Below are 24664 nucleotides of genomic sequence, written 5' to 3'. Positions count from 1 at the left end.
TCATTCAGCCATCATGACAACATACTCATTAGAATACTGTTGCCGCCCCACATTTATAGCCGAAGGAGCTTAGCCACAAGAGAGATGAAGTAATTGATCCAAAGGCACACCACAGACTGGTGTTGGTGCCTATGATTTCATCTGTTACCCCAGTGACCCTTAAACTTTTCTGTTCATATGCCCTCTGAAAGCTTTTGAAACTGTAGACTCCATTTTTCACTCTAAGTCAGAGAGGGTGGTGGTGGTGTTCTATACATTATATATAAACTTTATTTTCTTCATGTTAACTATGTTCAGCAGCCTGGCTAAATTCATTTATCGAGCCTTACAGGTTATCTGTCAAATTCTTTTTGGACTTTCTACCCAAGTAATTGCAACATCTACTACTAACAATGACCATTTTTATTCCTTTCTTCTTGGTTCTCATATATATATATATATATATATCTTTATTGTACTGGCTCTGACATTTAAGGGACTATACTATGATGCACACCCAGGACTATGAAGCACCAAAAGAAGAAAGCTACCCCACTTAGAGACTCAGACCGTGTGGGGTTCCCAGGAGCTGCTTGTGGCATGGTTCCTAGTGTTGGCAGCATGTCTACAGATCTAGCCTACAGAATGTGTATCATAAGGGGTTTCTAGGGGTTTCTGGAGGCTCTGTCTTGGAGTCCTTTGTGCAGAGTGTATTCCAGCCTTTCCCCACCACTTGCAGTGGATCCTGGGCCTGCAGCACCCACTGAACCAGACTGCTTATCTATCTCCGCAGTCCCGGGGTGACTCCCATACAGCCGAGGCTTGCTATTCCAACCAGGGTAGGGAATGAAGGGCACTGCATCCATCCAGGCCACCACCTCTGCCCTGTGTGATGGTAGTCAGATGCTTGTCAGGCAGATGTGAATGAATGCAGTCCTGGAGAGGCCAGTTGTCCCAGTGATGTGTCAACACTGTGGGCAGTTACCAGTGCCAGTGTTGGGAGGGGCAAAGCCCATCTGCAGATGGGATGCTCCACCTGCCCAAGGAGGGGGTCCCCCTCCCTGCTGGCCCCAAACCCTGCAACAGGGGTGGACATCATGGTGATGGAGGAGATGCGCAGGCTGCAGCACCAACTTGACGTGGTCCTAGAGCAGAAACTGCAGTTGGTGCTGGACCCACTGTACAGCCTGGCCTCCCAGGCCACAGAGCATGAGCTGCAAGCCCCCAGCAGCCTGCTGGCCCACTCCATCCAGCAGCTGGACCACATCAAATCACTGCAGAAGCAGGTCTCAGAGGCACAGCCGGGGTCCTGCTCTTTAAAAAAAAAAATCTGTGCTAGCATCTCACCGGCCGGGTTGGACTGAGCTGTCACCCCACGTCCCTTCCAGCTGGAGTTCAAGCGCTATTTAGTGATGCCTGTGAGCAGAAGGCCCTGTGTGTCTGTCACTTTCTCAGGAGCTTCCTAGGACTTGAGAATGGGAAGTGTGTTGTCTGTGAGTCTCCTCCCAACAGAGCTTTCCCGGAAAGGTACAAGAGCTCCCTGCCCAGAGGCGAGGAGGGGACCGGCTCCATCTTTGTCATAACAAAGCTGGGACAAAGAACAAACAAGCACAGGAGAAGAGGAACCATGCTGTGGATATGATACCAAGCGGGCACCCTTAAGTGTTTCTTAGAGACATGCTTTTCTTACGAGGTAAAACATTTTTCAGATATTACTTATTAGAATAAAGGCATTCCCTAGTTTTAATGGGATGAGAATTCTTAATATAAATGAGTGTTATGCTTTATATAAAACGTTCTGCCATTCTTCTCCAATTTTTGATTGATGTGAATGCTAACGAATTTCCATTGCTGAACACACTCACACTTTGCATGCCTGGGATGAACTTCCCTTACAAAGATGTCTTTTCTTAAATATATGTCACTGGATCCAATTAGCTAATTATTTTCTTCAGGGTTTTATGAGGAAGATTAACATGTAATTGTCTTTTCTTTTAATGTCCTTCCATCTTGACATCATCTAGATTATAGTGGCCTCATAAAATGGGCTGGGACATGTTCCCTTTTTTCTACCTTCTAGAAGTATCTGTGGAAGAAAGATGTGTTTCTTCCTTTAGAATAATTCACTAATAGAGACCAGAAAACACACACACACACACACACACACACACACACACACACATACACACACACACACACACAAGATTTTTAGCCATAAATTCAACTTCTTAAAAATAATATTCTTATGAATTCTTTTAAAATTTCATACTATGTATTTTCAACTATTTAAAAAGTAATGTAAAAGTTCTGGCAAGCTGTGTTTTTGGGTTGTTTATTATTTTGGGGTTTTTTGTTGTTGTTGTTTTTTGTTTTTTTCATTCTTGAGACAGGGTCTCAATATGTTGGCATACTTGGTCTGAAACTCATGGGCTCCAGTCTTTCCTCAAGTAGCTGGGACTACAGGCAAACACTACCAGATCTGTCTAACAGTTTGGGAGGGGAGGGAAGTTTGCTTTGATCTATGTTTTTGTTGGTAGTTTTGTTTGGTCTTTTTTTGAGACAGGGTTTGACTGTGTAGCACAGGCTGGCCTACTTCAGCCCCACCCCAAAGGCCAGGAGTGCAGAGGTGTCCCACCATGGTCAGCTCCCAACCTTTGCCTTTGTAAAAAGTTGCTTTAGTAATTTTACCTAATATTACAATTATTTATGGGATTATTTTTATCATATTAATGTTTATATTTTCTGTACTAATATCCCCTTTTATACTCCAATAGAAGTGTTTTATAGAAAATATTTTAAGTATTTTAAAATAATCTATGATCTGCTGAAGAATGAATAAATAAGATGAAGTATATCAATATAGTGTTATTTAGCCTTAAAAAAAACCCAGATTACTCATGGGTACATTGGAGGCATGCTAAGTGGAAGGAGCTCATGCCATACAAGTTTATTTATACAAAATGTTCAGATCTGGAAAATCTATAGAGTCAGAAAATAGACTAGAGATTTCCCATAGCTAGGGTCTTGGGAATGAATGACTGCCAAAATTATGGGGTTCCTCTGGGAGATAGTAGAAATATTTTAAAGCTGGTAGTAGTGACAGTTGCCCATTGAATTGTAAGCTATGTGAATTTGAGCTCAGTAAAGTTGTTTGTCTTTAAGATGTCACTGAGTGTAATACCCAGCACAACAAAAACTAGCCAACCAAACCGAACCAAATCCAAACCTTATAATATTGGAAAAACTACACCCTTCTTCAGTTTTTTTTTCCTAAAAAGCAAATAGAAAAGCACCTAATAATTTAAAATTTGAGCCTCAGTACCAATATGTCCATTTGCCTTGTCTTGGGTAACTTGGAGGCTCTTCATCCTGACATCGCACACACTATAGCACTAGCATGGCTCTGACTCTCCTAGACCTGAGGAAGACCAATGCCAGAAGTGTCTCACCAAAAAAGTATGCCTGTACATTTCAGGGACATCTGCTAGTTCCAAGACTATGGTCCTAGGTGACACTAGTCTAGTCTCTGCCAGCTGTACGGAAATGTGTCCCATGGTGGCAAGGCTCCTGCTAAGCTAGTTAGGGCCAGCACTTGGGTTGCTGACCCAGACCTGGACACTTAGAGAAGGTCAGCTGCTGTCCAGACGTGTGGAAGAGATCTAGTCAGACTAACCTATCATCACTGGAAGTCAAAACAGTGTAGGAAACGGCCTGGACAAGATGACCTTGTTTCACTGGGTGACACTGAACTGAACGCTGCTTAGCTCTGCCTGCAGCTGTCTGAACAGCTTCTGGCAGCTAAGAGGATTTATACTGCTGAAAAACTTTCCCTGTACACTGTTTTGGTTTTTTTTGGGGGGGGGGTTTATTTTGTTTTGTTTTGGTTTGGTTTTTTTATGGGTGAATTTAATCTTTGTACCTGCCATGTCTGCTGAGCATATAATTAGCGGCTGGCATCTGAGCAGCAGGGCTTCTCAGCTAGCTTTATTTAGGGGCGGAAAAATTTTTTTTTAACTTTGAGTAAACTTAGACACCCCAACTTCCTTATCCTGGTTATGACAGCCTTACTTAACACTCAAAATTCATCAAGAACACAGAAATATCCGGGTCGAGGTGTCAGTTACCTTGTCCTCTAGATGTGAATGAAATTGGCTGGTTGTGTGGATTTTGTAAAGGAGGTCTGTGCCTCCTAGCCTTCTGTGGTTACCTCTGACTACAGCTAATGTAAACTGCTACCCATCAGGCACTGTCTGCTGTCTCCCACTGCTGTCCATCCTCCTCAGGGCACAGAAGTCACATTTCGCTCTCAGTTCGTGCTGTGCAAGGTTTACTTCCAAGCAACAAGGCCAGGAATAAAACACACCATCCAAGGTTAACTTGTATCAGTATTGCCAGGTCATAATCGCTCTTCATTGGCCCAGAATAAATTATTTTCTTACTTCCCTAAAACAACACCACCACCACCAAAAAACTGGGCTGAGGCTTCTCCATCATCCCTCTACCTGTGTGAATCTCCAGACTCTTGCCTAAGGCTCAGCCCTCTCCCTTACTTTGCTGCTTTGTTCTAATATTGTCATATACAGCCAAAGCCCTATCCAGCTTCTTAGGTAGAGAAAACTCTTTTCTAATCTTTTCTCTGACTCTAGGGTTTGTCCACATATTTTAGAACACCAAACTAAAGTTTCGAACAGCTGTTTATAAGGATTGGCCCACTGAAGTCATAGACAGGCAGTCTGCCCCTCTGTGTCAGAGATTAGGTCTGTATATTTTGTGTGCACATGAATCAGGAAAAAATCCACTGGATAACAGAGTATTAAATATTAACAAAATAACAGGACAAGAAAATGGTCCAGTCAACACTGTTTATTGAATGCCTTTGATGTTCTAGGCACTGAGTTAATCATAAAGAGGAACAGAAGCAGACACAGCTCTGCCCTTGTATGGTTTTACAGAGCTGGGAGGAGAGAGACACATCACATACCGAGGCCAATGAAGCTGCGAGTGACAAGATGGGTTGTAGGTGCCGAGAAAAATACACTACCTACCAGGAGCTGGGCAGGCGAACTGCCATGAGGCTGACAGCAAGGCTATGACTGGACGGTTCACTACCCTGATTTGGGGAATGGTAAGTGCCATTTCAGGGGAAGGGTGCAGGCTACTGGAAGGCTCTGTGACATCAGCACACCCTGACGGAGGACTGAAGGAAGATCCACAGAGCTGGGGCTGCAAACCTGAGCAGCACTGGGTAAGAAGATTAGGTTACAGAGACGAGGAAAGCCAGACCACTACAAAGTTTCAAGCCAGGGAGAGATGGCAAAAATTTACATTTTGGGGGGGGGGGAAGCCACTCTGGCTACAGTATAGATGATGAACAGGAATATTACAAGGACTTGAGCTAAACCGTCAGCGGCCTGGAGTGTCTATGTGGAGACGACCAACTATTCAGAGGAGCGGTTTATCTGTATGGGTGTGCTGTAGTGTAACTGCTATGTACACACAATTAGAACATCCATTTATAAAGCCACCAACAGAAGTAACAGCCTGCCTTGCTTCCCCAAACTTCTTGCCCATTCTGCTAAGGCATCTTAAAGAAAAAAAAAATCATTACTACATATTAATTGTACAAAAAAATGAGCTTCATTGGTACATCTCCATACACGCTTATAACCTGAATCCACCGTTAACCACTCCCATTCCCCCAACTCCTTCTTGCTTTTCTTCGTGTGTGTGTGTGTGTGTGTGTGTGTGTTGTGTGTGTGTGTGTTGTGTGTGTCAAGTGGAAGACACTGGGGATCAAACCCACGACTTTGTGAAGGCTAACCAATGATCTACCCTTGAGCGACATTCCCAGCCACTTTTCTTGCTTTTTAAAATAGAATATGCTTAAATGGTCGTTTTTCAGTTTTGCACACCGAAGAGAAGAACAATTACACACTAATAGTGTTCCACAGTCTCTCCTTAAACTTAATTCTTCTCGGTCAAGAAAGGATATTCAAAGTTGCAGCCAGTGCTTCCTTTCTAGTCTTCCCTATAAAAAACAAAACAAACAAAATACACTTCCTCGGGCTCTGGGAAGTGGCTCAGCTGGCAGAGTGCTTGCTTAGCAGGCACAATGTCCTGGGTTTCCACTCCCAGGACCGCATCAACCTGGTGTGCGGACATATGGCTGTTACCCCAGCATTCTGGCAGTGCAGGCAGGATCAGAAGTTCAAGGTCACTCCTGGCTACACCAGCATGTTCAAGGCTAGTCTGGGCTGCATGAGACCCCATCTTAAAGGAAAACAGAGGAAAGAGAGAAAGAAGTGGGGGCAATACTCCCACTTATCTCCTTCATCTTTTCATTACCCCCCAAATCTATCAATAAGGACAGACCTAGTACATTTTACTATAAACTTATATATTTGTGATATAACAGTACCATCGCTGGCTATTTGTAATGGACACGTTGGAAGAAGTATTCATATTTCATTAAAAGAAAAAGTACCAAAATTTCAAGCTGGAATCACAATATTCAGAGAAAAAAAGAGTTGAATTATATGTAATAACTTAAAGGCATACTAAAGATATTGCACTAGGAGGCAAAAAATCATCTTTCCTTTTTATATTACAGGTCAAAACTGGTGCCTCAGATATCCTAAGCAAGTGCTCTACCACAAAATCTACACTCCTAGCCTAAAAACTCTAACATTTTTTTGGGAAAGTAATATTCAGAACATTATAATCAGATTATAAGCTCATGTTTATAACCCCAGATCTCATGCAGGAGGTCTGTAAGCTTCAGGCCAGCTTGGGCTACACAGTAAGACCTTGTTAAAAACAGCGAGAGATGGCATAGAGGGTGGGACTTAGGGAGGCGTTTAAAACTGATGAAGGCATATCTTCAGTAGAGTAGTAAAACAGGCCACTCCTGTGCGATAGTCAGGGATGTGAATGAACATCAGAACATGTTAGAACTCAGAGTTCTTTCTTTGTTTCTGGTTTTGTTTGTGTTTTTTTGGTAAAGTGTTGCTATGTAGCCCAGGCTCTCCAGGGTCTTAGAGTCTCCTGCCTTAGCCCCACAACTGCAAAGGTAACAGGTTTGTGCCATCACGCCTAACTAACATGTTTTTAATGATCAGAGAGATCGGCTAGGAAGAAGGAACAACTTGGAGATACAGAGATTTGAACACAAGAACCACATGTCAGTTTTTCTTCTACTAACAGAAAATAACCTCAGTGCTCCAAGATAAAGACATTATTAAGTTATATAACTCTAGAATTAAAGTAAACCTCATCCTTCCAGGGCTCATTTAATTGTGCAGAAAAGGCTAATGGGAAAGTGGGTAAGGACTTGTCAACAAGCACTGTGTTTTAAAGCCCTATAGGCAATGTTCCTCTACATCACTCTTCTGTTTGTCCCTTTATGGTTTTTCAACCTGCCAAGATTATTTTTATTGTGCCAAAAATAATGCGTCAGAATTTCTTACAGAGGATTTTCTGATACTAAAACCTTAGTTTTTGTTTGTCAAATAAAATATCTCTATTTTACTTTAAGAAAATAGCAGAGAGAGTCTGGCCTTCATGTAAAAATATGAATGCATAAAGTATACACATACACAAACATACATATAAGAATCTATAAAATATCTATATATACCTTCAATTTAAATACATAGAAAGAAAGACAACTCTTTCTTCTAGGCTTGTCCAGCACCCATCTTTCCGAATCACCCAGGCAGCTTAGCAATGCAGTGTCAGGGTCCACTCTGACCTCCTGACTGAGTCTATAGCAGCAGAGGCAGCAGCCCTCTCCACCTCCACGCTCAACTCGGATGGCAGCTCCAGGACACCTGGGCCTGAGCAAACGTTCTCCCTGGCGGGTGAGTGTTTCTCTCCACATTTAGAAGCGTCACTTAATGACTAATCTCTTCCAAATACTTGATGTGACATCTGATCCTATCATACTTGTCCTTTACCATCTATTGGAGGATTAGCTTATCTTTTAATTCAATCTATTACATCACTACTTTTGGCAAAGTATATTCACAGTGGGAATAAAAGTTTTAATTTGTGCCTCTGAACAGGCCTAGAATTTTGAGGTAATTTTTATGCAGGACTAACCAACCCAAAGTGTGTGGGACTTATGGCACTTTTGATCCCACTGACTAAACTACTGTGGTACCATTATCTCCCCTCAGTCACTGCAACAGGAAAAACTCTAATTCCTAGTGGACTGCCCAGAACCATGTCTTAAAAGAAGCTAGGATGTTGAATAAAATATTAAGATAAAACTTAGTTCAAATCTGCATTACTATTCTAGCCAAACCCCCACCACCATGTTACCATTAACACTGTGCATGTCCTGCCCCCACCACCACGTTATCATTAACACTGTGCATGTCCTGCCCCCACCACCGGGTTACCAACACTGTGCATGTCCTGCTCCCATACATTTATCTTGGTGTGAGGAACACAGATTTTATACAAAATCTGCCAAAATAGCATTTTTAGCCAAGAGGACCCAGTCCTAGATACTTTGCCAATAACGGCAGTTAAACTGGGCAATGCTAAGTCCAACACTGCAGGGAGTATTGGATTCTATCTGTGGCAATAGCCACAAAATAAGTACCCTGAAAAATCTATTATTGTGTCACATCTGTACTTTAAGAAGGATGATGGGTATTTTCATCATTTAAAAATAATTTACTATTAAAAATCTTGTTCCCTCTCACTACTGAGTCAGCTCAGCAATCCAGCTCCATCTTTGGGATTATTAGGAATAAAATAATTTTAATAAAAAATACAAAACCAAAAGAAAAAAAAATCACTCACAACCACCAACAAAAAATCTGTAGTGCAGGTCTGGTAACACATCCACAGCCATGTGCATATCTATGCATCCAGGAGCACTCGTTTCATTTCTTGATTGGAATGCCAATCACCATGAAATCTTCTGCTAGAGTCACTTCTTGGAGACCTAACACTGACTCAGCTTGCTTTTTCAGTTCTGCAATGCCATCTGTCTCTCCTTCTCTAGCCAAGGCAGTTGGTTTGTATCTCTGGCTGAAATGGGTCAGAACCAGCCTCTTTGCACGGCACAGCTTTGCAAATGTTGCCGCCATCTGTGGGGTGCTGTGGCCATGCTCTCTCGCTTTGTCCATCTGGGAATCGTCCAGCGTCGCCTCGTGGATCAGCAGGTCTGCGTCAAAGCACAGCTTCACCCCTCCATCGCCCACAACCCCACAGCAGTCACCCAATATGCAGATTTTTCTTCCAACTATAGGCTTTTTTAAGACATCTTGGGGAGAAATTGTAACTCCATTATCCAAAACAACAGAAATTCCATTTTTCAGCTTCCCATAGGCAGGACCTGGTGGCACACCTGATGATGAGACAGATAACATCAAGGATATGGAATTATGATCGGCAAAGATACAGCAAACAGCAAAGGCATCCAGGGGCCTGGAGAGAGGCGGCTCAGCAGTTAAAAGCACTGGCTGCTCTGCCAGGGAACCTGGATTCATTTCTCAGCACCTACATAGCAACTCACAAGTTTCTGAAACTCCAGTTCCACAGCTTCTAAGGGTGACAGGCATATACAAGATGCACAGACATAATGCAGACAAAACACTCATACATGTCAAATTTATTTTTAAAAAATTTAAAGGCATCCAGTCTTTTCCAAATGGAAAAGAATGCTTTACTACTTATAGACAACCGGGATATTTAAACATTTTAGAAGTTCAGCGTTGACTGTTGTTACTGACAATGGCTTTATGCCCAAAACCTTTTCCAAGCACACCTGGAGCTGACTTTTCAGCTCTGAAGTACCACCTAGGCCTTACTGCACTCTAGACACCAGCTTTGAGTTTCTTCTTTGCATGGGACTAACAGTTTGTGAGGATCCTTTACTTACCATAATGTCAAAGAGCAGATGTAATCAATTATATAATCAACACCTCTAGTCAGAACAAGTGTCTGTGAGCTGACTCCCTAGGTAAGAAACTTGATAGAAAGGGCTAATGGGGAGGGGCTGCAGAAGTTTGGGTAGGGAGAGCTACAGCAGGTTAAGACACTTGCAGCCAGGCCTGACAACCTCAGTTGGATCCCAGAGACCCACAAGGTGGAAGGAGAGAATCAACTCCTAAGAGCAGTCCTCTGGCCTCCCCCTGCATCTTGGTAGGTGGTAGTGGGTCCAGATTTCCAGGTTTCAGTGTTATGTAAGTATGGATTAACACTGTGGATAATACAAACAAATATATGGTCAACAGCTCCAACAGAGATCATGTTTAAAGTTTCCAAATATAATAGTATTTTCACAGTATTTAGATCACAAAAATATCTTTGGCCTTGCCATGTTATCTAATATAGTGTGATATCTAATATATAACCTGTTTTAATAGGGAAAGATACCGTATACCTAAAAATTAGGCAGACTCATCCCCATTCTTTCAGCAGGGCTATCCATGCTATGCCAGGTGTAGTGCTGAGGCTGGAAGTGGGTGGACCTGGTCTCCACTTCTTAAGAGGTCTGAGGTCTCCTCACTTATGCATCATGGCCTCACATGGAGAAATTATAAAGTCTTCAAGGACTTGTGCCCATCTTTGTGTGTTTCCTTCCCACTATGATGACCCATGGTATGTAAAAGTGGTTAAGGTGCAGGGTTCTAAATGCTCAACTAATTTAATCAAGACTAATGAGTAGGCAAGGTAAATAGAAAAGAAATGATTGAGGTAGTTAGTTGAAATCCTTACACCAAAGATGTCACCGAAGGTCCAAGGAGATAGCTCAGTGGGTAAACTGCTTGCTGAGCAGTCATGGAGAGCTGAGTTCAGATTTCCAGCACCCATGTAAAAGCCAGCTGTGGCACACATCTGTAACCTCAGCATTGGGGGACAGAGACAAGTGGACCCTAGGGCTCGCTGAGTAGCCAATCTAGCCAAAACAATGAGCTCCAGGTTCAGTGAGAGATACTCAATGTCACCTCTGGCCTCTGTGTGCACGTGTATGGGTGAGAGCACACACACACACACACACACACACACTCCTCACACACACGCAGACACACACACCTCTCACACACACACAGACACACACACATACTCACACAACTATGTTATTGAAAACATACCTCAGGATGTGCACACTTCCAATTCCAACCAATCTCGAGGCAGAGGCTGGAGGGATCATGAGTTTGATTTTGAGCTATAGAGTGAGTTGTTGGCCAGGCTGGGCTACAGAGTAAAACTCTGTATCAGACAAAAATAAAAACAGAAACAGAGTTTAAAAAAAATAAAAACTGCAAAAATAAGGCATGAAGATTTGGCGTGCAGTTTAGTGGTACAGCACAGGAGAGGCCATGGGCTTGAACCCTAGCATGGCCAAAAGTAAAACAACAAGGAAAGCACTAGGAAATAAACGAAACCATGGACTTATCATCCCAGTTCCAACCGTCCTGTCAACCAATGCAGAGCTGGGCCTCGTCATACAGGCCATATCCCAGCTTCTCAGAATGCTTACACATTCAAAGGCAAATGTGAATCCAGGAAGCTAACAAGAAAAGATTCAAACAGATTAAATATTTGAGTCTTGTTCTGAACAGCATCTTTGGGCCAAAGAAGTGGGTGCTTACTGTGACCACACAAGACACAGGCTCTCCCCTGACACTCCCAGTGACTTCTGCTAAGAGCTCAGGTAAAGAGAAGGAAAGGCATGCTTACCAAGGTCTTTCAGCTTCTGGGCATTGAGTTTACCTGCGCGTTTCTTTTCCACAACTGAAAAGCCAAAGGATGGAATTCTATGGAAGAGGCGAAATGCTTTTACAACAAACTGCTCATCATCAACCAGAGAGTAGGAGTTTTCTTCTGTGTCTAGCAAAATAGTTCGTCCTTGTCCTTTGGGAGAGCTGTCTGCTTCCTCCACATGCGGAAACTCTTTTAGTTCTTCCACCGGACACTGATCAGCTGTAGGTACTAGCTCATGAACCACGTAAGGAAAAACCAACTCTGTGTGAGAGAGCTCCATGGTTCTCCAGATAAAGTCCCGAAGTCCTACCGGGCCATAGATTTCAATAGGCTGCCTCGTGACCACAGAGCCACTCTGTAGACTGATTGTACAGAGGAGGCCCGGAAGGCCAAAGAAGTGGTCTCCATGAAGATGTGTGATGAAGATCTTGGTAATTCTCCCTTTTGATTGAGACAGAGGACTACATTAGGAAAGTTTTCAGCAATAAAAACCAAGACAAAGCCATCTGACTGAGCATCACCACCCCTCAGCCCCATGCTGGAGGCAAAGCCTGTGCAGACTGCATGGTTGCTCTATCCCTGTGCTACCACTGAGGGACACCCTCAGGTCCCCAGACACAGCAATTGAAAACAAACCTAGCAACTTACAGAAAGAGTGGTAAACTGAAATTAGACATTCTGTATGTTACTATAAACATATATATTCCTTTTCATTTTGTTCAGGACTCTAGAAAAAAGAGAGACAGACTTTATTATTTAGTTGCTTGACTGGTTTTGTGTACCCATGTTTGTGCAGGTGCATGTGTTGTGTGTAGTTATGCACATGAGTATGTGGACATGCATGCAGAGCACAAGGAGGAGGTTGGGTGTCTTCTTCTATGCTCTCTACTCTAGAACCTTAAGGCAAGGTCTCTCATAAACCAGAAGATCACCGTTTTAGATAGGCTAGCTGAGCTCCCAGAAATCCACACCCCCCCACCCAGTATCTACCAATGTTGTGGCTCTAGGCACCACACGTCCATGCCCAGTTTTTCACATGGATGCTGTGGAGTTGAACTCAGGACCTCATGCTTGCATAACAAGCACTCTTACCCTTGAGAAATCTCCTCAGCCCTATCTGGTTGCCTTCTGAGACAAGATCTGGGTGTGAACTACCAAGTCCAGCTGTACTCGATGGCTTAATAGGATAGTATTTCCCTCCATGGAAATCTTCAAATTACAGTGTTTTACAGCTTTACATGTGTTTTCCTACATATTCTTACTTTTTAAAAGTAAAATATAGGCCTGGAGAGATGACTCAGTGTTTGAGAGCACTGGCTATTTTTCCAGAGGACCTTGTTTCCAGTCTGAAACTTCACAACAGCCATTCCTGTGCACACTGGCTTAGGTTATAACTCGATTTAGCTACTGGTAAAGTGAATTTACTGCTGGTAAATGGCAGGATGCCACATCAGCGTTTTCTGAGATGCACCACAGGCATTTTGAAAGTAACAATCACAACCAGTACATTTCCAGTAGAACAGGCTCAAGGGCCACCTATCTGCACTATACGATACCATAAAAGTACAGGAGTGGTTTATTGATACCATAAAAGAACAAGAGCAGTTTATCACACTGTGATTTGTTCTGACAGCAATGCTCTCAAAGCAAGTCTTCCCAGAATGGCTACGTCCAGGCAGCAGTGGCCAAGAACCATAGCTGGCTCAGAGCCTGACTGGGGTCCTTGAGGACCCCAGGAGGTGATCTCTTAATTTCATAAGGTTCTTCCCACACTATAGCTGTCTCCTCAACATGTGCCTTTGCTTTTCTCTTCTCCAGGTTTTGTAGTGTAGTCTGTGTGGTGCTGAGGATTGAATGTGTGGTGCCACACACACTCGGCAAGCACCCAGTCACTGAGCTATACCCCCAGGCTTTCTTTTGGCCTTCATTTTTTAATGTTTTGTTGTTGTTTTAATTTCAAATGAAAGGCTATTCCTTAAATTCCCCTGCTTTAAAGACAGCATCTCAGTATAATCCAAGGACGCCTTTTTTTTTTTTTTTTTTTTTTAGTTTTTAAAGAATGTGAAAATAATGTATTTGAATATGGAAGACATACAATTACAAATCTGACACCTTAAATATGAGAGCACAGTGTAGATGGCCAGCAAGCTGCATTCACTACACTGATATTTAACCCAAGGACTCGTAAGAGACAAAAGAGCTATAGCAGCCACTGAGTCCAGTCTCTGTGTTGGTTTCAAAGCTTCCAACATCAGTGTTTTGGGGTCTTCCTACTGTCTACTGCAAAATAAGGCCAAACTGAGTACAAACCAGTCTGGGGACCCACAGCAAGTAGGGGAAGAGAAAAGCTGCTTCCCACAGTTATGAAAGGTATGAGGAAATACCAGATGGAGAGTAAAAATCACACCCGCTTCCTTCCCCTAAGAAGGAGGAAGTGGTGGGGAAGCACCACCCACAGAGGGGCAGGACACTAGCTTAGTTGGACGTGATGATGAAGCTAAGCCTACTGCTCTGCAGGACATGAGATATATGTATATGACACATGTGTATATGTGTGATATATACATGGTATATGTGTTCATATACATATTTGTGTACACTGTTTAGCTAAAAAGGCAGCTAATGTCAAAAAGTGGGGTTCTATTTATGCAAATTATACATACTTCTATACACATATTCATACCGTTACCAAATCTGTATGTATAGAAAATGGACCGATGAGAGCTAGGCACATAGGCCAGCTCATAGTGTTTGCCTATTACGCCCCAAGCCCAGAGTTCACTCCCGGTCCTACATGAAGCTGGATACATCGGTGCACGCTTGCATCCCAGCTCTAGGGATGGAGAGGCAAGAGGACTGATCGTCAAAGCCATGGGCTACATAACAAGTTACAAGCCTGGACTCCATGAAACTGCCTCCGAGAAATACAGTGGGAAGTGTCTGAGTGAGGAAGACCTGGGCTTTTCTTATTTGTACTTTCTAGTTTTGCTTTATTTGAATTTCTTCAATAAAAATATATGTTCAAAACATTTTTATAACTAAGAAGTTTTTGTTCCTCTGAGATAGAGTCTCGTGTAGCCCAGACTTGACTCAAACATAGAAGATAACCTTGAACTCCTGCTTCTACCTCCCTGCTACTGGGCTAGCAGGGCTGTGTCACCACAGCAGCCTAACAACGCTTCCCTTCCTTCCTTCCTTCCCTCGCTACAGCTCTAGCTTGTGTACATGTGTGTCCACACGTGCGTGCACACATACACAGCCAGACATGGTGGCACAGACCTATTATTCCAACTACCAGGAAAGCTGAGTCAGGAAGACCACAAATTCAAGGCCTGCCTGGGCTACTGAGTGGATTCACAGACAGCCAATGGGTAACTTAGCAAAACCTTGTCACAAGTACAAAGATAATGAATGGCTCAGGGCTAGAGCACTCAGTTGTCAGGACTGTCAGAAAAGTCATTTTCTTTTAGTATTGGGGGCAAAACCTGGGGCCTTGCACATATTAAGTATATGCTATACTTCTGAGTCCTGTGTAAATTTTTTTGAATTGTGTTGAGACCAGGCTTTTGTACTGCTTTTAGGACTAACTTCATAATCATTTCTTTTGCTCTGTTAATTCTGGTTTCAGTGCTGGGAACCCAGTGTTACACATCCTAAGCATGCATCCTGCCACAATTAGTGCCCCCTCTTTCCTGCTGTTTCTAAAAGTACCTCCTCTGTTTCCTGTATCATTACATGACTGATGGCTGCAGGTCCAGAACATTAGAGGTCTGTGTGCCACACCCTCTGATGAGCTGTGGCAACTATGATTTATCAAGACTTCAAAAGTGGGAAATCCTAAATGTCCATCTGTCCACAATGAACAGTACTTACTAGGCATCCACCAGGCATATGTCTCACTAAACTTACCTGACTGTGTGCATCAGCGTGTAAGCACAGAAAAAAAGCTACGTGACTAGCACAGTTCCAGATACCAGTGACACTACAAAGTAAATAAAAATATTATAAACTGAAGCAATGCCCGGGGTGGAGGAGAGAATGCCTAACCCAGGAGGCTCAGAAAACCCTCTGAGAATATAGCCTTTGACATGAGATTTAAATGACGAAAATCTAATAACTGATGAGCTAATAGGAATTTTTTTAAAGGTATAAATAATGAAGTGAAAGCAGCCAGGTAGGAGACAAATTACTTAACATATAGAATTCTTTTAACAATGTTGTTTTGTTTTTTTTTTTAAAGAAAGGGGAGGAGGGGGAGAGAGAAGAAGAAGAGGAAGAGGAGAAGGAGGAGGAAGGCAGCCACTCAATGATGGCACACACCTGTAATCCCAGCACTTGGGAGGTAGAGACAGGTGGACTTCTGTGAGTTCCAGGCCAGCCTGGTCTACAAAGTGAGTCCAGGACAGCCAAACAAACAAAAAACACAAACAAACAAAAAATACAAACAAACAAAATCTTTTTTTTTTTTTTTGAGACAAGGTCTCACTGTGTAGCTCAGGATAGCCTCTAACTTACACTCCTTTCTGCCTCCTGAGTGCAAGGGTTCCAAGCAAGTACCACACACCTGACTTATGAGGTCTCTTTTAGGCAGAGTTTGTATCCCTGTTCTTTAAGACAAGAAAAGCAAATTTTAGCCCGCTGACCTGCTTTGGTCAAGGCTGAGATACACCTGGGCCCAGGTCTGCATTCCTCCCTCCAGGTGCTGGTCTTGGGTCTTTACTCCATTCCCTCAGATTGGCCTCCAAGCCTCCCTAGGCCAGGGAATTATTTTTCCTCTCTTAGCAACTCATAGATAAACTTGTCTGAGATGGCTACCATGATAGCAAGAGGAAACAGCATCCTCCTCCGACCACCTACTGCCCTTTGTATTCTCCGGTAACAATATTTCCTGGTGGAGACTAGTACGGCCACCACACCCCTTGAGGCAGGGCCCACCCGCTACACCTGTGGTACCTCTCCCTATCCTGCATGCTCAGGCCTTCACTGCTCTCAACACTTGCAGGATGAATGAAAAGCAAGTAAAGGAACAGATGACACTCAGCAAGCATTGCTGGATGCCTGCCGCTCCTCCAAGTCTTGCCAGACAGTTGTAGTTGCTAAGTGGATGCAGCTTTAGGGCTGTGACTCGGCCACGGGGTTCCAGAGAGTCAAGAGCAGGCAACATAACCGAAGACAGCCCCAGGAAAGCTAGATGCGTACTAACCTGCTTTCAGCTGGCTTTTCATAAGCTGCGTCTGTGTTCCCTCCCCACAGTCAAAGAGCCAGCACTCGCCTTCACACCGAAGAACCACAGCAGAAGCACCCCGAGTCGGGGATGGGTATGCTGCTCCTGTCCCAAGAAAGGTCACGTCCATAGACATCTTCCACCCTGCAACAGAAACATCACCTGGGAGTTTTAGAAAATCACCGCCCAAGAACGCACTCCTGAGATTCACTCTGACTGGTTGAATGGCTGATTTTTGTTGCTGGGGACAGAACACAGCTCTTCAGACTTGCTGAGTATGTGCTCTCCGTGCGCTATACCTTCCATCCTTAGCTGTACTCTGGCTATGATGATTTGCTCGGTGGTTTAAAACAGTGCTGGCACTCTACCACTAAGCTATACCCCCAATCATGGGCTTAACTGGCTAAAAGTCATCGAACCTTTTGGGGATCAGCAGGTAAAGCCACTTGTCACTAAGCCTGACAACCCAACTTTGATCCCTAGAACCCACATGGTGGAGGGAATGAGTTCCAAGTTGTCCTCTGGCTTCCATGCACGTGTGTGTGTGTGTGTGTGTGTGTGTGTGTGTGTGTGTGTGTGTGTATGTATGTATGTATGTATGTATGTATGTATGTATGTATGTATGTATGTACCTACAGTTGAAGAGTTGGAGAGTTAGTTAATGGTAGAGCTCTTGCCTGACATATCCAAGGCCCTGGGCTTAATGCCTAGCACTACAAGTAAAACACTGTAGTTGAATTCCAACCTATGACTTTCTCAAAAAGGCAAACTACAGAGAGTAAAAAGATGAGTGTCTGTCAGTGATACAAGGGGGGGAAAGTATTACTAGGGAAGCATGTGTTTGTTTCCTTGTTTGTTTTTGAGACATGGTTTCTCAGGACTACAGTCCTGGAACTAACTCTATAGACCAGGCTGGCCTTGAACTCAGAGATCTGCCTGCCTCTGCCTCTCGAATGCTGGGATTAAAGGCGTGTCCCATTGCTGCCTGTCGGGGAAGCACATTTTTAAGGAAGTAAAACTATTCTATACAACACACTAAAGGTAGAAATGTCATTATATGGAGATGGGGATGTAGCTCGGGGTTGAGTGCTTACCTAGCATGTACAAAGCTCTGGATTTGACCCAGCACCACCCATGTGACAAGGAAATATGTCCTATATGTTATTATATATGGGCACACACAATGTGCAACATGAAAATTCAAATAACATTTGTTTATAATTGTCACTACCGGCTTATCAACCTAGCAGACTACTGTTAGTACAGGAGGAAATGCGGACGAGAAAGGTGGGAAGGTCTGTAAGAAGTCTCCATACTTTGTATTAATTCATTTTTTAAGTCCTCATAAACACCAACCCCCACCTGGGGTTAGTTCTGGCTAAGGTTCTGAACAAGAGACAGTATTTGATCACGCTCACCAGTTGGTGGCCATGGTGGCCTGCCCTTCCTCTGAAGGATCGGGGGATTACATAATGTTCATATTTCACAGCAATGCAAATGGTGTGCTTCCCTCAAGGGCAGAGTTCACGTTGTTAATGGCCTCTGCCTTTACCTTTCTCTCCCAAGGCCTGAGGCTCAACCACGGGACCTCGTGCACAGACCAGAAGAGCTCAGTCAGCCTCCATCTACTCTCCTCAGTGATCTGCAAGCTAGTCAGTGTGCAGGCTTCTGCCAACCCTGGTGCTGTTCTCACTACATCTAGGCACCGTGCCACCTCTGATCTGTGCTGTCATGGGAGATAAGTGTCACACGAAATAAATGAGGGTTAGCTGGGACTTATGAACATCCAGTTCCACGTGAGTTACACTTTTAAATAAAATAAAAAACATAAACTATGCCTTAAAAATTGTGAGAGTGCTGGGAATATGGCTCAATAGGCGAGCCGTTGCCAGGTGTGCAAGAGGCTCTGGCTCCAGCCCCAACATGAGACAGGGAAACAAGGAGAATATTTATGTATATTTGGGAAGTGGAAAGACTTTCTTACAAAAGTAAGAAGCTCTGTCTACTGCATGTTACACCATCTTGTGACATCTGTGTATCAAACTCAGTCAAGTGACAGAAAAAAGGGAAACATCTACAAAACCTTAGGCTGAGGCAAAGTCTCACAAGAAACAGAAAGATTTTAAAGAGCTGGATGACCAGGAGGATGCCTGCTGCTAGGTGGTGCCTTCTAAACCTGACAGGGAAGCTCATACATGAAGGCTCAACAGTATGATTGCCTAAGCATGGCCTTCAAAGGCCAGCACAGCCCAGGTGACCACATGCATGGGGGAAATTTCAATAGGTCCAAGGCGAAGATGAGCTGCAATCAGCGGGTGCTCAGTGAGGGAGCAGCGTCTTCTCCAGTGATGAATCACCCGATAGGTGATCTGCTATGTCCTGCATGAATCTGGTGACAGACCCGACTGAGACGGCAAGGTAACGAAGCAAAGACAAATAAACATAGGCACACACACAGATACATGGAATCTGGTGGACAAACCCAACCCCCCACATGCTCCCTGTGTTTATTATACAGAGCTGAACAGAGAGGACTGTTGCACACAGCTGAACAAGGAGGTCTGGCTGCTGTGTAAACAAGGAGACAGGGTTTATCACAGTGTACGCTGGCTCAAGGAGGCAGGTTTTACTAATCTCAGTAGCAGTAGTCTCAGAGCGGTAAAGGGAGGTGAACCTCTGCACACTGTCAACACTCACACTTGGTCTCTCAAGGTTGTGCCCTCCCTCTGAGCCTCACCCTGGACGGTGAGGGGCAAGCTTTGCCATTCTCGCAAGAGTCTGAGGCTAGGGTACAGGACATGACCATGTCAACAGCTCACATTCACTCAGGACTGACTTCATGTCCTCAGGGCTTCCTCCACTCCCTAGCTACCCAACCCCAACTGGTCAGCTGTAAACATATGTACACATGAGCGACACTAAATGGATTCAGTAGATTACATATACATACATACATACATTTGTACATATGTATGTAGCAGTAGTAACTAAAGAAGAGGTCATCAATTTGAAAGTGGGAGGGGACAGGGATGAATTAGAAGGGGGGAAGGGAGAGGTGGAAATAATATAAATAAAGTACTTGTGTGTGAAATTTTCAAAATTAATTAAAGAAAGTAAAAATTGTTTTAAAGAGATTAAAGCCTCTTAAAATGTGTGTGCGGTGCTGGAGAAGTGGTTTATTGAGTAAGGGAGCTTATGGTCCAGTCTGAGGACCTGCATCCAATTCATAGAACCCACATGGCGAAAAGCAAGAATCAACTCTCACAAGTTGTCCTCTGAACTCCACACGTGTCCCTTCCAGCTTGTGTACACACACACACACACACATACACACACACACACACACACACACACACACACACACACAAATAAATAAAACATTAACTTTTAGTTTATGGAACTGCATTTAATAAAAAACTACTGACACAAAGAAAAGTAAAGAGGATACATACCAAATCATAGAATACATTCAGACGATGAACAAGCATGGAAGGGGCTCAGCCTCCACACACAAATGCAAACTGAACAAGGGACTCAATTTCCCACAGCTGGCAGATACCAATCAGACAATGGCAGCCAGAGCTCGTTGGGGTATGGAAATGGGGAAACAGGTGTTATCACACGTCATGATGGTGGAGGTGGTGAGCTGCTATTACACTCTGGGAGAATAATTAGACAATAAATATTGCCAGCAATGATAGTGTCAATAGCAAATTCAAGCAATCTCATCCTTCTGGAATCTAGCCTATGGAAATAAAGGTTATGTACAATAATGCTTAATGTGGTGCTTCTGGGTAGATGAAAATATAGAAGCAATTTACAGTTAAGTCAACAGGAAAATGACTAGTTTATGTTCTCAATATTAATTATCCTAGTAAATTGTATTATTCTGTAGGTAATAAACACTGATCTGTAGCTACAAGGGTAACAATGAGAAAAAATATAACTAGCTACAGTAAAATGTCATTTTTTAGAACAATGCTCCCTACACTTACATCAGACAAAGTGAGGTGAGGATGTAGAGTGTATTATTAATATTGGTGGCCTCCTGGGTCTTTGGAAGGATGGAAGGATGGGCAGGAGAACATCTGCTAACTTAAACCTCTGGATTGTTGTCAGTTGTATTGAGCAATTTATTTCTGTTTTATATTTAATAGTGATGTTTTTCAAATGTATCAAATGGCCAAACATGCTTTTAAAACTACATAGCACTTTGTTTTCCTTCCCATTCTAGGACACAATTCCCTTCTCTCTTTGCCCTGCACACCCCTCACACAGGAGGTAGCTATCTGCAGCCAAGCATTAAGGTCACTCTTAGCATCCCTTCCGTGAGTTACCCCACATTTTTGCCTCTAAGACCAAGCTTACCCTTTGACAATTAAGTAGTTTAGTATGTACAGGCTTTTTGCACACCTTCCTTATTGCTCTGCAATTTTCAAGAGGTACAGATGAACAGTCTGTAGAAAGTTTACTTAAGAGCTAGTAAAGCGCAGAAGGAAGAATAGACTGTAACTGTCACTGCCATCTAGGGCTCATGTTGTTCGCCACTCCACTGAAAAACTGGGAGGCAGAAACTGATGGAAGGAAATGAATTCCTTTAGAGTTCTGGCCAGAATTGGGGAAAGAGAAATTCTTAATGTGTGTCTGCCTTGACAAGAACAATTCATACACACACACACACACACACACACACACACACACACAGAGAGAGAGAGAGAGAGAGAGAGAGAGAGAGAGAGAGAGAGAGAGAGATGAATATATAATAGATGACCAAAAGCCAGAAAATATGTACACATGAATTTAGCTATGAGCCCAAGTCATCAAAATCAAGTAAGTCTCAAGTCAGAGCTCTTAGTGTTGGGCATTTTCATTCTCAGGCAGTGCTTCCTAATCTCTCCATCAGGGTCTTCTACCCCTCCTTCACACAATCATTATGCAATCCCTAACAAATAATGGATCTCGACTAGATTGGAGCACCATCAGAATTATCCAGGGAGCCTTAAAACCCCAACGACTGGGTACCATTCTAGAACGATTAAATAGGCACGCATTTAGTACTTTTTAAAAATGGGGTAGAGGCTGTTTCCCTGTAATTTTAACACTGAGTTGCATTTAAGAACTATGCAGTGAAGCATGCTAGGTGGCGCACACCTGTGACCCCAGCACTGAGGACATGGAGGTAAGAGGATTGGGGAGATGAAAACCAGCCAGCTTCAGTTACATGGCAACTTTAAGGGCAGCCTGGGCTACATGAGATACTCTCAAATCAGTCCACCAGACAATCAATCAAGAACTCCTTCGTAGAAAACCAAGGATCCCAACCTGCAGTCATTAGTCGATATTTTTTTAAAATGTCATTTTAATAAAAATTTCAGGTGGGGCATGGCGGCACATGCCTCTCTCAGAAGATGGAGGCAGGCAGATCTCTGTAAATTCAAGACCAATCTGGTCTGCAGAGCAAGCGCCAGGTCACTTAAGGTTATACAATAAGGACCTATCTCAGAAAGCAAAGCAAAAACAAACTCCAATTGAAAATTTCAGAGGCTAGAGAGATATCTCAGCTGAGTAAAGCGTGGGACACACAAGCGTGAGAAAGTGTGTTCAGATTCCAAGCACCCACATACAAAGCCTGGGTCTGGCAGGGTGTCTGTCTATATGACCCTAGGGCTGGGGAAGCAGACAAACCAATGCCTAGAACTCACTGGCCAACCAGGCCAGACGATCTGTGATCGAAAGACCTTGTCTCAAAAAAATGAAGGTGGAGATTGCCTGGAAGACATGTAACACGGACTTCTGGCCGCCATATGCATTTGCACATACTTCAGTACACACACACACACACACACACACACACACCTAGATGTGGTGGTGAATACTTAAGACCTTAGCATAAGGGGAGGGAGGCTAAGGCAGAAGGACTGAGTCTGAGGGCCAACCTGGGCTAGAGAGCCCATGTCTTGAAACAAAAAAAAAACAAAAAAACAAAACAAACAACAAAAAAGGGAGATGTTTCAAACACATACAGAATTAGAAATGTCAGTACAATACATTGGCACGGAGTCTTCACAAAGCTTCAAATTATCAATCCACGAGCAAACCTAACTCCTCCACACTCTACCTCAGCCCTACTGCTCCAAAACCTTCCAACAGGACCCACACAGTGCTGGGGTGTCTACTTTTCTCATGTAAACATCTACTAAAGATCACTGTCAAGATCCATTAGGAGCCACATCCCTGGCTGTAGTCCTTAGCTGGCATCTCTCTGTGTAACCATCTGGCTACCCTGAGGAACGCTTTGTATATAAAAGGTCCATGAGGAGAGACAAGATCTCTAACTCTCGATGATGCAGTATAAAATACACAGTTAGCCTCCATGAGGTTTTCTGACCAAAAAGTAGAACCAGAGAAATCTAAATACTAGTTTACTAAAGAATTCTGCAGAGAGAGAAAAGGTAACGTGCAGGCTACAGGAAAAGGCAAGCAGGACACATGGCCTGGTTTTTTCAGCTAATACAATACAAAAGGGAAAAAATAACAGGGGATTAAGGAAAGCAAAAGAGACAAGACGTACTGCTCATCTGTAGTATGTGTAGCTTGGTTGGTTTCTAGTTTGGACAACAGGGGAAATAAAAACATTAGCTGGATAATAGATGATAATACGGAATGCTTACCAGGCTGACGATGACTGTATATTCAAACATAGCTACGGGGTCTTACAGACAAGCTTTTAGCAGATGGCGTGGTACATGTCACTATCGCTTTAAAACAGTGGGGGAAGAGGGTAATGGGTGAAACAGGCTTGACCATGAATAAGGAATTTTTCCTACGTATGCTTGGAATTTCTCCCAATAAAAAACTTTAAAATAGGCTAAATAATCAAAACCCTCTCAGTAGGTCAGATGGTAAACATGAATTACTTAAGTTAACGGTGTATGTTTTGTGACACGCATCGCTCTGGGATTTAGGAAATTAAAAGTGAGCAAATCACATTCAGTCCCTGTCTTCTTGGACAAAGAAGAAAGAAAACAGAAAAAAGAAAAAAAAAGGGGGGGGGGGGAGAGCAGCTACTCGCTTTGCCTAAGACTGTGATCCACATTTGACATAGTGCGCAATTTCAGTCTTGACAATGCTGTCACTTGTCACCTCAGGCCTGACTGCAGATCACAATCTCTGCTGACCACGGGACACCCCACAGCATCTGGGTGACTAGTGGAGACCGGCGCTCCCCACTTTCCAGGCTGGCAGTGTCAGACCTCAGGTGCAGGCGGGTGACGGCGCCGCGCAGCACCTTTTGAGCAGGCAGAGCAGTGTGGGCCTGAGAGTGAATGGCCAGGCCTGTGGCCACCGCAAACGCAGAGCACTACGCGGCTCGTCCTCGCCGTCGGGAGCTCCCGGGACCTCGGCGCCCGCCTCGCCGGCTTGCGGGTTCCAAGGAAGCGCGCCCGCCCCCCTCGGGCGTCCTGCCCCACTCACCCTCTCCCGGTGGCTCGCCGGAGCCGAGGGAGGCGCAGGCCGGCTCGGAGGCCCAGCAGTGCAGGATCGGCGACGCGCGGCCGGAAGTGCGCCGCCCGGCGGTCCGGCGCTGCCGCTCTAGGCGCGCGGGAGGTGCGCGGGAGGTCCGCGCTCGGTGGCGCTCGCACGGCCCGGCTGCTTCGTGTGCAAAGAGGGTCGCGGCTTCCCACCCAGATCTCCGAAAAGTAGTGGCTGCGAAGCGTACCGGGTGGAGCTGCTGACCCC

At 44.0% G+C, this 24664-nt stretch overlaps 1 protein-coding gene across 3 annotated transcripts; it reads right to left on the bottom strand.

Moving 5' to 3' along the window:
- Window positions 1-4827: 4827 nt before the first annotated feature.
- Window positions 4828-24664, bottom strand: ELAC1 (elaC ribonuclease Z 1). Of its 3 annotated transcripts, none has more exons than XM_084779063.1 (4): window positions 24401-24664; window positions 16907-17071; window positions 11680-12144; window positions 4828-9340 (listed from the first exon to the last, which is right to left on the bottom strand). In XM_084779063.1, the coding sequence occupies exons 2-4, from the start codon at window positions 17061-17063 to the stop codon at window positions 8874-8876; spliced, it is 1089 nt and encodes a 362-aa protein (XP_084635189.1). In that variant the 5' UTR covers window positions 17064-17071; window positions 24401-24664; the 3' UTR covers window positions 4828-8873. The 3 variants fall into 3 exon arrangements, with proteins under 3 accessions (XP_084635189.1, XP_084635188.1, XP_084635187.1); XM_084779062.1 differs by having other exon boundaries at window positions 11713-12144; window positions 24401-24518; XM_084779061.1 differs by lacking the exon at window positions 24401-24664 and adding an exon at window positions 20380-22279.

This window comes from Acomys minous (assembly GCF_964271855.1).
Source record: "Acomys minous genome assembly, chromosome: 4".
Taxonomy (NCBI): Eukaryota; Metazoa; Chordata; class Mammalia; order Rodentia; family Muridae; genus Acomys; species Acomys minous.
The sequence above is the reverse complement of the archived record's forward strand: the minus strand, read 5'-3'. Positions and strand labels throughout refer to the sequence as shown.